Source organism: Rhinoderma darwinii, chromosome 1 (assembly GCF_050947455.1).
Source record: "Rhinoderma darwinii isolate aRhiDar2 chromosome 1, aRhiDar2.hap1, whole genome shotgun sequence".
NCBI classification, from domain to species: domain Eukaryota; kingdom Metazoa; phylum Chordata; class Amphibia; order Anura; family Rhinodermatidae; genus Rhinoderma; species Rhinoderma darwinii.
This window is the reverse complement of record NC_134687.1, coordinates 90322159-90338271: the sequence shown is the minus strand read 5'-3', so window position 1 is coordinate 90338271 and position 16113 is coordinate 90322159. Positions and strand designations below refer to the sequence as shown.

The following is a 16113-nucleotide window of genomic DNA, read 5'->3' as shown; positions in this document are numbered from 1 at the left end:
TTCTGGGGTCTGAGCCATCTAACATCATCGATTGCTGAAGGGCAATGGTCTTCAAAACATTTCATCAAATGCAACACACAAAAAATAAATGGTCCTGCCAGAACAAAACGTTTTTTCCCAAAATCACACTGCCCCAAAAAAAGAGGATGATCCAAGTAATATCCTTTAAAATTATTCTGGCATTACCGCGGTCAGATATTTTATCTTGGACAACAACCTTATGAAAGTCATCATGGCAGACGTATAGGTTTTCACAAAAACTTCCACCAGGAACAGATATTTAACGGGATAGAATTTGACAGAAGAGGAGAACCCAACGATCTATTTACACTTCATCTTCCTTAAAGAGTCATTATCGCCTGCCAACTCCAGACCCATCGTCACATACAAGGAGTGAATGATTTACAAAAACGATAGCTTTGTAAGGATGGAAGGTACAGCTTGATCACATTAGTCTCTTATTAACCAGGGCACAACTATCCCTGTACTTTGGAAAGTATTAGAAATATAAAACCTGCTACATTCCAGTTTCCATGAACTAAAGAGATTAAAGCATCAAGTCTAGAGTACAAAATCTAAATTCCCTTAATAGGATTTGAAAGTAATGTACACTGGCAGCCACTTCCAGCACACATGGGAAATTCCTACCGGGACACTGGTCTATCAGGTTCACAAGATTGGTGAGCTATAAAGTGTTCACAGAAGAGCCTCGGGCCAGTGACCGTTTGCATAATCTCCCAGTATGAATTGATTACACAACGGTCAGGTGTTATTTCCCTGTTAAGGTCAAGGCTACACAGACAATAGGTTGTCAGATTTTCCATTTTTAACTATCGAGTGACAGCTGCAGTCCACATGAGTGCACGGAGTTGCTTGCGTACCACTGTGGATTGCAGCTGTAGTTCAATAGTTAAAAGTCTGTGTGGAGCCCCAGCCTAAACAGATTGATAAAGTGGGCCCTCCCTGGCTGCACTAGAGTCATACATACAGCTACAAAACTTCATTCATTCTAAGGGTATGTTCACACGGCCTATTTTCGGCCGTTTTTCGGGCCGTAATAGGCCGACGGGCCGTTTTTTTACGCGAAGAACAAGTTCATGCCACTCCTTGGGACGTTTTTGGAGCTGTTTTTCATAGACTATTGAAAACCGCGAGTGGCTTAAAAAAAAAAAAAAACAGTTTGAAAAATCAGGAGGTGTCTTCCCTTGAAAGCAGCTCCGTATTTTCAGACGTTTGAGTTTGTGTGTGAACATAGCCTAAAACTAGAACATAAAACTCATTTAAAAAAGGAACAACCCTGTGCTAGCACTTCTACAGTCGGACTCTAGCACCAGGCCAAATTTAGGATCAGTACCACACGGTTGCCATTCATGACGCCCATAGAAATCTATGGGCTCAAACTGTACCTCCATGTGCCTTCAATATTACATTGGCGAAAACCGTGTACCTCAATGTCATCGTGGCAAGCAGTATTGCTTGTAGGCATTATTGCAGTTGCACCGTACAGTGCCACACGTCGTGCCTACAAGTTTAGGACATGAACCTGCACAAACTGTGTGGCATCATACATATCCATGTACACGACTTTGCTGTGGCCTTAAAAATGTATGAATGGTAAAAAGAAAAAAAATAGATCATGCTTCGATCACGCCACTGCAATGGAGACCAAGCAAGCCTAGCACCCTCAGTAGGTCCCAACTAGACCAAGACCAGAAGGAGATTGACCCATCTTTCTGTTGTGCTGCCAGATTTCCGCAAGCCTTTTATTTCAGGGGCGCGAACAAAGTCCTGAGACTGACAAATAGGTAGAAGTTTATGGTCTCCTCATTCATTCTTTTCTAAGCTTGGTGTAGAACAGTTTGTCTCAATGGATCGTGTTAATATTCCGCTGTACGAGCAAATATGCTATTTAAAGGAGATCCAAGTAACCTGCACCAATGTCACGGGACTGAGAGGAAACCCCCAAGCGCCTGGTGGCGATGCCGGTCCCTCTGGATAGACCTGTAACAGATTCTATCACAGGCCCCAGTGGATACCACACAAATACATGCGGCAAAACCGCAGCATAATACAGTACCAACATAGACAATGAGATTCTCCATGAAAACGCTGCGATTTCCGCAGCAAAACGTAAAATCGCATAAAAAAAAAAAAAAAATGCAGTCGGAGCCTTAGGGCTTATTTAGACGAACGTGTAATACGTCCGTGCTACGAGCGTGATTTTTCACGCGCCTTGGACGGACCTATGTTAGTCTATGGGGCCGTTCAGACTGTCAGTGATTTTCACGCAGCGTGTGTCCGCTGCGTAAAACTCACGACATGTCCTATATTTGTGCGTTTCTCACGCATCACGCACCCATTGAAGTCAATGGGTGCGTGAAAATCACGCGCAGCACTTCCGTGTGACGCGCGTGATTTGCGCCACAGCAGTAAAAACTATGAATGAAAACAAAAGCACCACGTGTTTTTCGGTTTACAAACATACAAACCGTGTCATAATGATGGCGGCTGCGCGAAAATCACACAGCCACGCATCATACGCTGCTGACGCACGGAGCTGTTAAGGACCTTTTGCACGTGCAAAATGCTGCGTCTTTTGCGCGCGCAAAACGCACACGCTCGTGTGAATCTGGCTTTAAAGGGGTTTCTAGTGTCAAAGTCAAATCCTGAGAATGTAGAGGACACAAAAGGGACACTGGAGCAGGTATTATTGGGAATGAATATCCTCTGAACGGTGCGGTCCATTGTAGTACTAAATTATTCATAGGAGATAATGTGCAAACAATTTCTAGCATAATAGAAATTCCACCTTCGGCTACAACAGTTTGTTGTTTTAGAGAACTGGATGGGACGGCACAGCATGTGCAAATGCCTTTTTGAAAATCCACAGATGTCAGACGAAGGGAAGTGAATGGTGAAGGGCAGCAAAGCCTCAATACACCTACTGTAAACATTGCCGTTTAGGTTTAGCCATATGACTAGGAGAGGATATAGATATAGGCATGTTCAGCATGACAAAAACCTGGACTGATCCCACACTTTGAAGTTCAGATCTGCAAAATTTATTCAAGTTCTCAATGTTAAGGGAGTATGGAGTACGCATTAAAAGAGCAACGATAATGAAACCTGGATTATTTTAGGGTATACCAGTATAGTAAACCCCCACAAACGCATCAGCATAGTTATTGGGGAGAGGGCCTACCGGTTGCCTTGTGCCCAGATTTTTCTTTCCTAAAAGTTTGACATTGTGTGGGTATAAACTGAAGCACATACAGGGTTAAACCAGCAAACAGAAGATCTATGCTCACCTAGTACACTGGCCTCCAACCTGTCGTTCTCCAGCTGTTATGAAACTACAACCCCCAGCATGCCCTGGCGGCCACAGGCCAATGCCTCATGCCGGCCAGGTCCTATCAGTGATCCATGGAAAGATAGGACCTGCACTATTTTTCCACGGATCGGAGAATCGGGTCCATTTTCACGGACCCGATTCACCCGCTAAAGTGAATGGGTCTGAAAACTAATCGGGTGTCACGAAAAACAGCCGAGCGGCACTTGGTATTGTGCAACTGCACTTGGACCATTTAGATCATTGGTCTGAGAACAAAAGAAAAGTACATTTTAGAAGCATTATGTCAACAATTATCTTTCCACAGCAGTGATCCTACAGATTTAAAGGCTATGTACACCTTTTAAATCTTTTTTTTTCTTTTCTTTTTAATAAAAAGGTCTATCAGTGTGTTTGGTGCAAAAGTCAAAATACCTTTTATTAAAAGGTTTTACTTTTTTGAGATACAGCTGCTTTGTATCCTGTATACAGAGCAGCTGTATCTAGCGCTGAAACCTGTATCCGTCCGGTCTGCAGGACTGCCTGGTTCAGGGACAGCGGGTCCTGCGCATCTGACACGCAGGATCGAGCTGCTATCGCTCACATCTAAGTTCCTCTAGTGAATCTAGCGCGGAGACCTAAATCCGTCAGGTCTGTGGGACTGACTGGTTCAGGGACAGCAGGTCCTGCGGGTCTGCGAGGCAGGATCCACCTGTATCAGTTATGAACTTCGATGTGATCTGTAGGAGCGCGATCCTGCGTGTCTGGTTCACTGACAGCGGGTCCTGCGTGTTTCTGTCAGTCCCGCAGACTGGACAGATACAGGATTCAGTGGTAGATCCAGCTGCTCTGTATACAGGATACAAAGCAGCAGTATCTCAAAAAAGATAAAAAGTATTTAGACAGTTGCACCAATCACACGTTAGCAAAACTAGTATTACAAGCTAAAGAAAAGTGCAGGGATTTCACAATGACTGTAGGCGGAGAATAAATCGTATAAATTATATAGGTGGTGAACACTACAGATGCTGCAGCTTGAAACATTACAGGAGAAAGAAGGAGAGATTTTACCTTTACTTCCACAGACTGCATGGCCAGATCACAAGGGGGTTTCAGAGCTTTAGGTCTTGTGGCGTACCAATAAGTTGTCAAGGCTGCAAAGGCACCAAATCCCATCAAGGTGTTTGTGGGTAAAGTGCGAACATACTGACGAAAATCCACCAGCTCTGGGATCCGGATACTCCTGAATATCTCGTGTGCTTGCATTGTTACTGGTGCGCTCTAAACCTGTGGGCGGAGAAGAGACGAGAGGAGGAATGTATTATGTAGAAGAGGAACCAATTCAAGAAAGTTACAATATTTTACTTGTGCAAGAAAACAATGATCATGTCACGGTGATTCAATATGCACATGTATGCAGAATGCCAATTCTTCTTGTTCTACCTTCAATACTCCGGCTGCGTCACCAAGGGGCATTTGACATATGTTTATAGATTATGTATAGAGGTTTTCAGTAGACTGTGTCTAAAACTACCAATATATACGTAAAATGCATTTTTTTTTTTTTAAATCTAGTCTATGGTGATCATGAAAAATAAAACATATGTTCCGTAAGACTACATTTAAATGATTAACAAAATATAAAGACACATCTGGGGGAAAAAAAAATGTAAAAAAAAACAAAAAAAAAACTTTCAGAAAAGGTATAAGAAAAATAAGTTTCAAATTGTTTAACTTTCTAATGTTGCCCACACACTTTAGTCAGAGTTCGGGTTTTTTGGCGCAGATTTTGACGTGGAAACCGCACCAAAAGATGGCCGAAACGAGGCATTTTTCCCCAGAGCAGCTTTTAACCGCTCATGGGAAGAAGCGGCATGTCCTTTCTTGCCGCGGTTCCCCCTCAGACCTCCCATTGAAATCAACAGTAGGCAGAAAAAGCATTTTTTCACAGTGTTTTTTGCCCACGGTGCTCAATGGCCACGGGCGAAAAGAGCCACAAAGCGTAGGCAGGTCAAAATCTGCCCCAAAATTCCTGATTGTCCTTCCTGCAAAAAACTCCGTGTGAACTAGACAGCTGCCAGACGAACACTCGTTCGGCCGACAGCCGTTCTTTCCGACCCCCAAAATACACACGAAGCTGGGCCAAGCGTGCATTTGTTAATACAGAGAAGGGAGTAAGCAGACACCTCTGCCAGTTGGCTATCTACTTGCAAACAAAAGGATCGGGCATGTTGAAATCCAGCAGCCCTATACATCTCCCGTTGGGGGGGGGGGGGGGGGGTTGGAGTCAGAAGACCATCAGATGGTGAGTCAGTCCCGCCGACATTGGCGAGTCTGTCAGAGTACTATCCCATGTGTATTGCCACCTTAAGAGGGGTTGTCCACTACTGAGCAACTGATTACCTATCCACCGAATAAGTCATCAGTATATGATCTATGTAGGTCTGACAACCGGACGCCGCACTGATCAGCTGCTCCGGTGGTCTTCGGGAACCGGATGTCATTGCACAGTATGCACCGTAACTAGCCGGAAGCAGTGGTCTCCGTACATATCATAGCGGCCGCTCTGCTCCTATTCACTTGAATAGGAGCAAAACTGCAGCTCGGCCGCTATTCCATGACCGGAGCCATCTGCATCCGGCATGGACGTCCGGTGCCCAGAGGCCACCGGAGCAACTGATCGGTGCGGGGTCCGGGTGTCAGACCCCCACAGATCATATACTGATGACCTATCTGTTGGATAGGTCATCAGTTGTCCGGTAGTGGACAACCCCTTTAAGTACGAACGTTAAAAGGTTATTCCAACAATAGACATGCTTGACATTTCCCAAGGGATATGCCATAAATGTCTGAGATACAGGTCCCAGCTCTGGGAGCCCCATCTTTCTGCAGAACAGGTGCAACCCTACCCATTACACTTCGAGAGGTGGCCACGTATGATGCACAACTCTTAATTCTGTTCTATGGGATTTATGGAAATAGCAATCTCTAGGGCAGAGACTAGAAATTTATGGCATATTGCGTGGATATGCCATAAACGTCTAAGATGGAAATAAACCTTTAAGGCGAATAGAGATTAAATTATGATAGAGTTTTTTAGTTTCTTGTTAAAGGGAATTCTAGAAAAAAAATTAAATAAAATAAGTGTCATTTTTCGATTTTTACATAAGTATTCTCTTTTGGCAAATGTTAAGCCCGTAGAAACCTATCTGTAAGAGCCAGTTAGAGCACTCCTGAAGCCAAATTGACTTTCACTGGTTTGCAGACTTCAATATTGTAGAATTATACCGAATAACTAGTCAAAAAGCAAATACATGAGCAAGTCATGTGTGTGTGACTACTGCCCCCTCCTGGACAACATTAGTATGAATTGAAAGAATCAAGACAAAGCATTGTGCACAACGACCGTATTCAAAAACCATATCGCAAGGTACAATTGTGACCTGGATAAGGCTTCGTTCACATCTATTGGAGGCTCCGTTAGGGGCCTCCGTCACAGATCCGGATGAGACTACAGGAAACAATAGCGCAGTAACCCATTAAAGTCAATGGGTTCCATCAGACGCCAGTGGTGTCCATTGTGCAATGGAATCGGCACTTTAAATTTTTCAGTTTTGCTCCTCTGACGAAGCAGAACGAAAAGCCGAGCGCATGTGTGAACTCAGCCTAAGGGCTTATCCACACGACCGTAGTATAGGTTAGTGTGATGGCCGCTAAAACACGGACACATACTACGAGCGCCTGTATTTCAATGTGTCAGTTCACACGACTGTTTTAACAGTGAAAGTTCTCTGGAAAAATAGGACACGTCCTATTTTTCTTCCGTTTTCGCGGATCCCTGAATAGACTTAAAGGGAAGGTGTCATGAATTTTTAATTTTTTTTTATCATATTCCTTTTAATATGATATTAACATAAATTTTTATTTATTTGTGTTCTCATGTTTTACTTTTTACTTCTCTATGGAGGCTGCCATTTTTTTTGCCATCTCTGTATGTGTCCATTAACACATACAACCCCATAGAGAATGCAAACGGGAGTCGTTCCATTCTCTGAAGCATACGCCGTCTGTGTGGGAACGGCGCATGCGCCGCTCCCACACAGACCAAAACAAAGCTAGTTTGCAAAGCGAAATCCGGCGCCATTTTCATGTGAACCGGAAGCCGCTGCCGAACAGTAAGATGACGACTTCCAGCCGCGGCTTCCGGCCATATGTTCAAGGAAGCGAAGGCGCAAGGAATAGGAGCGGAGGTGGCGCCGGCAGGAGAAGGTAATTTATGTTCGTGTATGTGATGTGTGTATTACTGTATCTAATCCTCCTACAAAGTGCAGTTGCTCAGAAAATGGCGGCACGCAGTGTAGGAATTTGAAGATTCAAACCCTTCCTTCTCCTGGCACTAGCCAGAATACGGGAGGGGGGGGGGGAATTGTGTGAGGACACTAGAGAGAGTGTGTCTACCCCAAATTTGCAGCATAAAGCAATGAGGTTGCTTTACCACAGTGACCATGCTGCAATTTTGGGAACTGCTCCCTCTAGTGGCCAGCACATGGAAAGGTTATAAATTAGAATCTAATTTATAATATTTCCTGACTTGTGAAAAAATTAAAACAATGTGTAATCACTTAAATAATAATTGTTTAACTAAAAAAAAATTATATATATTCTAGCGACACATTCCCTTTAGGCCAGATTTACACGAGCGTGAGTTTTGCGCGTGCAAAAGGTACTTAACAGCTCCGTGTGTCATCACCATATGATGCGTGGCTGCGTGATTTTCGCGCAGCCACCATCATTATGACACTCTGTTTGTAAACAGAAAAGCACGTGGTGCTTTTCTGTTTTCAATCATAGTCTTGACTGCGGTTGCGCGAATCACGCACTTTACATGGAAGAGCTTCCGTGTGCTGCGCGTGATTTTCACGCACCCATTGACTTCAATGGGTGCGTGATGCACAAACAACGCAGAAATATAAGACATGTCGTGCGTTTCACGCAGCGGACATATGTTGCGTGAAAATCACGGACTGTCTGAACGGCCCCATTGACTAACATAAGTCCGTGCGAGGTGAGTGAAAATCACACGTGTTGCACGGACGTATTACACGTTTGTCGAAATAAGCCCTTAAGTCTATGAGGGATCCGTGAAAACAGGTCCAGCACAGGTGCAATTAGGGATGTCACGATACCAGAATTTGGACTTTGAAACCGATACTTCATTTAGTATTGTGATTGCGATACCAATTCATTACTTTGCCAACCGTAATAATAAAAAAAAAAAAGTTCTTCCATTTTCTGATGTGAGGCGCGAGGTGTGATGATGAATTTAACCTCCACGTGCCTCACATTAATAGTAATTAACCCTATCATGTTTCTCAGTCATAATAGGTTAATATGTAAGGTACATGATGGGGTTAATTACTATTAATGTGAGGTACATGGGGGTTCAATTCATCATCGCACCTCGTGCCCCACAATAAGTGATAGAAAGCAGTTTTTATTTTATTTTTTACAGCGTACACATCATAAATGATTCAAAAAAAAATTGTTGTGCAGGTTATTACGGCCGCGCCAATACTGAATATGTGTGGATGTTTTATGTATGGAGACTTATTTTAATGTTTATTGTAAAAAAAAAAAAAAAAAAGGTGTATGTGTATTTTTTTTAATTTAACATTACTTTATGTTTTTACTATATTTTTTTTAACTTTAACCCCTTAGTGACCAGCCCATTATAGGCCCTAATGAGCAAGCTATTTTATTCGTTTTTCTATAGTCGCATTCAAAGAGCTATAACTTTTTTATTTTTTTGTCTACATAGCTGTATGAGGACTTGTTTTTTGCGGGATTAGTTGTACTTTTTAATAGCACCATTTTAGGGTACATATAATTTTTTTCTTAACTTTTTTTGGGGGAATTATAAAAAAAACCTGAAATTCCACCATTGTTCTATGCGTTTTTAAATTGACGCCGTTCACTGTGCGGCGTAAATAACATGTTACCTTTATTCCATGGGTCGGTACGATTACGGCGATACCACATATGTAGAGGTTTTTTATGTTTTACGACTTTTGCACAATAAAACACTTTTGAACTAAAATTATTTGTTTTTGCATCGTTTCTTTCCAAGAGCCGTAATTTTTTTATTTTTCCATCAATGTAGTGATTTTTTTAGCTTGTTTTCTGCGGGACGAGACGTAGTTTTGATTGGTACTGTTTTCGGGTGCATGGGACTTATGGATTCATTTTTATTATAACTTTTTTGGAGGGCAATTGAAAAAAATTGCAATTTCGCCATTGTTATTTGCGTTTTTTTTTTACGGTATTCACCTTGCGGTTTAAATTACATATTAACTTTATTAATGGAGTCATTACGGTTGCGGCGATACAATATACGTGTACTTTTATTTTATTTTTACTAAATAAAACCAGTTTTTATGGAAAAAAAATTGATTTTTTTTACTGTACTTTTTATTAATAATCTTTATTTCACTTTGATTACTTCTTTTATTAGTCTCACTAGGGGACTTTACTGTGCGATCTTCAGATTGCTGCTATAATGCTTTGGTATACTTCGTATACCAGAGCATTATTGCCTGTCAGTGTAAATCTGACAGGCAATCTTTTAGGACGTGCCTCCGGCGCATCCTAACAGGCATATGTCCAGGGCAGACCTGGGGGCTTTTAATAAGCCCCCGGCTGCCATGACAACCCATCGGAGACCCGCGATTGCATTCGCGGGCCGCCGATGGGTGACAGAGGGAGCGCACTCCCTCTGTAAACAAAGTTAAATGCCGCGGTCGCTATTGACGGCGGCATTTAACTGGGTTAAACGGCCGCGATCGTAGTAAACTTCGATCGCGGGCGTTGGAGCTCAGCTGGCAGACAGCTGAGCCCCGGCTCCAGCCTGCACAGGAGACCCGTGCAGGACTTAGACTAGGCGAACGTGAAAAGGCGTCAGCCTAGCCTAAGGCCCCTTAGTGACGAACGTGAAAAGGCGTATTGTTGGTCACTAAGGGGTTAATGTACTGGCATATATCTATATACTGATAGTACACAGGCAGTTGTTAGGGCACACTTGGGTATGTCCTAACAGGAAATATGGTAGGACAGCCCTGAAGTCGGGCTGCCCATATATGGTATGTCCCTCAATCGAGTCACAGGAATTCCCTTTGACGCATATCCAAGGGGCATCCCCCTTCTCATTTTCCCCTGAATGCTGCAGTCAGCATTGATCGCAGCATTCAGGGGAATAGCGGTGGAGATGAGAGGTTTCTCTGATCTCCGCCATTTTAGAGCGGGACTGCCCCGCTCCTGACAGTACATGCGCACACGGTCAGCATGAGGTGATGCGGCCGGCGCTGCACTAATGAGTGGCGGTTCAGGCACGGAGGACAGAACATGGGGGCGTTTTGCAGTGCGCCCGCCATGTTCTGTCTTCAGTGCCGCCGCTCATTAGTGCAGCGCCGGCCACATAGCATCATCCAGACGGCGCGCACATGTCCGGACTCAGGAGCGGGGCAATGACTATCACACAGCTGTAGACCCACTATCATACATTCATGTGTTACTATACTGAGCTGTGCGGCCGCACAGCTAAGTATCGAAATACATGAAATAACGGTATCGAAACGTTTGGGGATGCAGAGTATCGAAGTTTCGATGCATCGTGCATCCCTAGGTGCAATTCGGACGTGAAACACAGCAGTGTGAATGTAGCCCAAGGGGTTATTCAGACGAACGTGGGGAAACTTTGACGTGAAAGACGGCAGTTTCACGTCTGCGTTGCCCCAGTGCGGGTCCTGTTTTCATGGATCTCCATAGACTGGAGTCTATGAAGGGATCCGTGGAAAACGGAAGAAAATAGGACATGTTCTATTACTCAACGATCCTTTCAAACGATCAGATGAAACATGTGAACGGCCCCAATTAAATACATGCTTCAGTGTGACGGACGTTGTTTTAACCGCCGTCACACGGATGTACTCAACTTTAGTCTGAATAAGCCCTAAGGCTGTGTTCTCATTTTCGGCAGACGCTCTGTTAAGAAAGACTAGAGCAGCATGCAGAGTTATTTTTCCTGGTAAAACGATGAACACAATTAAATAATTTAAAAAAACCACATTAACCCCTTTACGACAAAGAACGGATATATCCATTTGATGCAGGTGCTAGTTCCTGCAATAAGACTAATAAATCCATCCTCTGATCGTGTGGTTACTGCCAGTGTACCCACACGATCAGCAGCAGGAGCACAGCTGTTATACACAGCCTGGCTCCTGCCGGAATCGAAGCGCGCGCCGATTCCGGCAGTTTAACCCATTAGATGCCGCTGTCAATAGCGACATCTAGTGTGATCGACAGAGGGCGCTCCCTCTGTCACCCCTGCAAAGATATCGCATAGTGCAATAGTGCAGTCGGGTTTCCATGGCAGCCGTGGGCCTAACAAAGGCCCCCAGGTCTGCCTTCAGTATCTACGTACTAGGCCATGCCAGAGGTATAGCCTAATAGCTAATAGATTGCCTGTCAGTTTAACTGGTTGCCGACACAGGACGAGTATGCTCGTCCTGAGCGGCGAGCACTTCGCGCATTAGGACGAGCATACTCGTCCTGTGTGAGAGCTGTAATACACAGCCACAGCCCCGCTCTGACAGCGGAGAGGAGAGAAACATCTCTCTGCTGTTAACCCTTTGAACGCCGCGATGACAGCTGATCGCGGCGTTCAAGGAGAGGGGACTGCACATTGATCGCGTCACAGAAAATTACTGTGACGCGATCAAAGCCCACAACTCGTATGGCCAGACAGCCCAGGGTCCAGTGAAGGACCCCAGGGCTGTCTGAACATATTTCCTGTTAGGGCATACTGAGGTATGCCCTAACAACTGCCTGTGTACGATCAGTAACAGGCTAATGTACTGGCATATAGATCTATGCCAGTACATTGCAGTTACAAAATAAAAATCAAAATGATAAATCCCTTTATGGGATTAAAAAAAAAAGTTAAATGAAATGAATGTAAAAAAAAAATAATGGTAAATAAATAAATATAAAGTAAATAAAATACACAGAAATACACATTTTTTATAATAAATCAACTTTTTAAAATATAAGTCCCAAAACATGAAATAATAGACATATTTGGTATCGCCACGACCGTAACAACCTGTACAACTGTATTACATTATTTATGATGATCGGTGTATGGTGTAAAAAAAATAAAATATTAAAACTGCTGCACAACTGCTTTTTTTTTGCATTTTAGTCTAATTAAAAATTTATAGAAATTAAACGATAATGTATTTGTACCAAAAAATGGTACGTGCATAAAGTACAACTCGTTCCGCAAAAAACAAAGTCTCATACGCAAAAAATAAAAGCGTTATGAGCGTCGGGATGCAAAGAGGGAAATGTAAAAAAAATTGCTCTGTCCTCAAGGCTAAAATTGGCCGTGTCCTTAAGGGGTTAAGGCCTCATGCACACGAACATATTTTTGTCCTCCCGTAAATACGAGCCGTATTTAGTCACACGTATTCGACCCGTATTGCACCAGTATTTACAGACCCGTGCCCGTAAATACGGGTCCGTTGTCACCCGTATTTACGGGCACGTTTTTGCTGCAAAATTGCACTGCAGTAATCGGCAGCCCTTCTATCTATCAGTGCAGGATAGAGAGAAGGGACAGCCCTTTCCGCAGAATAAGTAAAAGAAATTCATACTTACTCGGCCGTTGTCTTGGCGACGCGTTCCTCTTGACATCGAGTCCGACCTCCCTGGATGACGCGGCAGTCCATGTGACCACTGCAGCCTGTGATTGGCAGCAGCGGTCACATGGGCTGGAACGTCATCCCAGGAGGCCGGACTGGAGGAAGAAGCAGGGAGTTCTGGGTAAGTATGAACGTCTTTTTTTTTTTTTTACAGCTTTATCTATATTGTGATCGGTAGTCACTGTCCAGGGTGCTGAAACAGTTACTGCCGATCGTTTAACTCTTACAGCACCCTGGACAGTGACTATTTACTGACGTCGCCTAGCAAAGCTCCCATAATTACGGGTGCACACACGTAGTCACCCGTAATTACGGGAGCCCCATTGACTTCTATGGGCCTGCCCGTGCCGTAATTACGGCCTGAAATAGGACATGTTCTATATTTTAACACTGCACGGGCACCTTCCCGTAAGCATACGGGGAGGTACTCGTGGCCAATAGAAGTCCATGGGCCCATAAAAACGTGCCGTAATTACGTTCGTGTGCATGGGGCCTTACACAGATAGTATACTAAAGAATTATTGCCTAAGTATATCAAAGCATTATATATGCGATCAGCAGATCACATGGTGAAGTCCCCTGGTGGGACTAAAAAAAATAAATAAATTTAAAGCAGTTACAGTTTGTAAAAAATGTTTTTTTATAATTTTAGTCAAAATAAAATACCTTTTTTTGCTCAAAAAGGTGGTTTTATTTAGTAAAAGTGTCAAAACAAATAACAAATACACATATATAGTATCCCCACGATCATGACCACTTGAACAATAAAATGAATACATTAAACCGCCGGATCAACGGCGTCCAAAAAAAAACAAAAACGGCAAAATTCTCTTTTCTCCCATTCCCTCCATAAATTTTTTTTAATAAAAGTTAATCTATAAGTCCTATGTAGCCCAAAATGGTACTAAATGAAAACTACACCTAGGCCTGCAAAAATCAAGCCCACATACGGCCACAGACAGGGGAAAAAAAAAAAAAAAAAAAAAGGTGTTACGGCTCTTGGAATTCGGCGATGCAAAAACAAGTAATTTTTTTCTAAAAGGGTTTTTATTGTGCAAATGTAGGAAAACCTAAAACCTTTACGCATTTGGTATCCCCTTAATCGTACCGACCCATAGAATAAAGTTAACATGTTATTTACGCTGCATAGTAAATGGCGTAAATTTATAATGTGAAAATCAATGCTGGAATAGCTGCTTATTTTCAATTCTCTCCTAAAATAAAGTTAAACCGATATATTATAAGCGTCTAAAAATGGTGCAATTACAAAATACAATCCCTTATACGGCTATGTCAACGGAATAAAAAAAAAAAAAAAAAAAAAAAAAGTTGCGACTCTTGGAATGCGACCGTGAGAAAACAAAAAATAATCCCTGGTTATTAACGCGCAAAATGGCCAGGTCATTAAGGGGTTAAGTCAACGGATTCCGGCTGCACCTTTGGCGTTTCTGTTCCTATGACGCAACAGAAAACGCAGATCTGAACACAGCCCAATGCTGAAACAATCTACTACTTCTCATCTCCATGCATAACTGTTAGAAATCTCACCATCCAAAATACGGAAATGAATAGGTCTCATCCAAAATGTATACAATATTGCTGTTTTACACAATAAACGAGTGGATATAATAGCAAATGAGTCCGGTTTCTTACAGTAGAGAGTTAACTGATGATTTTGAGCACTTTTGTACTTCTACAGGTCACTGTGGCAGCCATTGCGTGTCCAGGACCTCAGCAGCTCTGTGACTGCTATATAGAAATCATACTCCACAAAACAGGTTTAGGAGACAGGACTAATCTTTTTCAGCCACACAAGATTGTAAAATAAATATATAGAAATATATATATATATATATATATATATATATATATACACACACACACAAAATAAAAAAAAAAGCCCCATGAAAATAAGTGGATTAGGAATTTAGACACAAGACCTCCTATCTACAGATACAATATAAGCCCCCTAGTACAGACACACATGCGATTATTATAGGGAAAGTGGCATCAATTCTTCATAAACCAAAAACAACTCACCGTTGTGCTCCGTTCAGTCCTGACAAGTACAACCTGTGCAGGGGACGTGCACTTGTCATCTGCCGCCCCAGCCACAAGGACTTTTAGGACAGAAGTCACATGCAAGGACCTGCTACTTAATGCCTTGTAGGCAAAAGGTAACAGAGGAGGGTATGAGCCAGTGACACTAATCTGGAGAGAGTCACCCCACATGCAGAGGGTGGCATCCCTGACACAATGGCATGAATATTGGTCATAAGAACAAAAAGGACAACTGGCGGAGACAGACATTCATTCAGAGACCCTAGCTTTCCGCTGGCAGGGAAGGTTAACCCTTTCCCATCACACTAGAGGTCAGTTCTGCAGGGCGGCCAGTTTACATTGCGATACCAGATGACAACCAGGAGGGTCAACAGACTCTCGGATCTATCACATAATTAAAAACCTGAGGAATTCAAGTTGTCACATAATTTATCAAATTCGGATTTGTTTAACCTTTAAGTTTAACGCATCTCCATTATGGTTTTGTTTTCCTCAATATTAAAAACTAATACATATAGCAGACGTTATATGTAAGAATGGAATTTCCAATGTTTTCAGTCATTGGAAAGAACGTTAGAAACTACAACAATTTTTTTATTTAGGTTTTTTAAAACAAGCTCAACCATAGCGTATTGTTTGGGGTGGGAGAGTTATGTGATTCTCAAGCAATGAGGTGTATGTGAATTGTGTATAAAGTGCAGTTATGCAACAGGACGATCACCACGACATTCCTCGCTCCATGCTACAATCTTATCTTTACTACACCAATGAAGGTCATTGAGCAAGCGTAGATAACCTGAACGGTTATAATATACTTGGGCCCTATTCACACGACAGGGTTTCCCAGCCGTGACACGGCCGTTCAAAAAACAGCGATCACACGGCCGCAGTAGGAACAATAGACCCCAAATAGGGCTATTCACACAACAGATTTTTTGATTGCCCGGGAAACCCGGCCGCCAA

General features: G+C 42.8%; 1 protein-coding gene across 2 annotated transcripts in view; it reads right to left on the bottom strand.

Moving 5' to 3' along the window:
* ACSL1 (acyl-CoA synthetase long chain family member 1) overlaps nt 1-16113 on the bottom strand; it is an 86413-nt gene that overhangs the window by 47769 nt on the left and 22531 nt on the right. For both annotated transcript variants that reach the window (XM_075860188.1, XM_075860187.1), the window contains exon 2: nt 4400-4615. In XM_075860188.1, the coding sequence (XP_075716303.1) occupies nt 4400-4594 (195 nt within the window). In that variant the 5' untranslated portion in view covers nt 4595-4615. The remainder of the gene's footprint in view (nt 1-4399; nt 4616-16113) is intronic.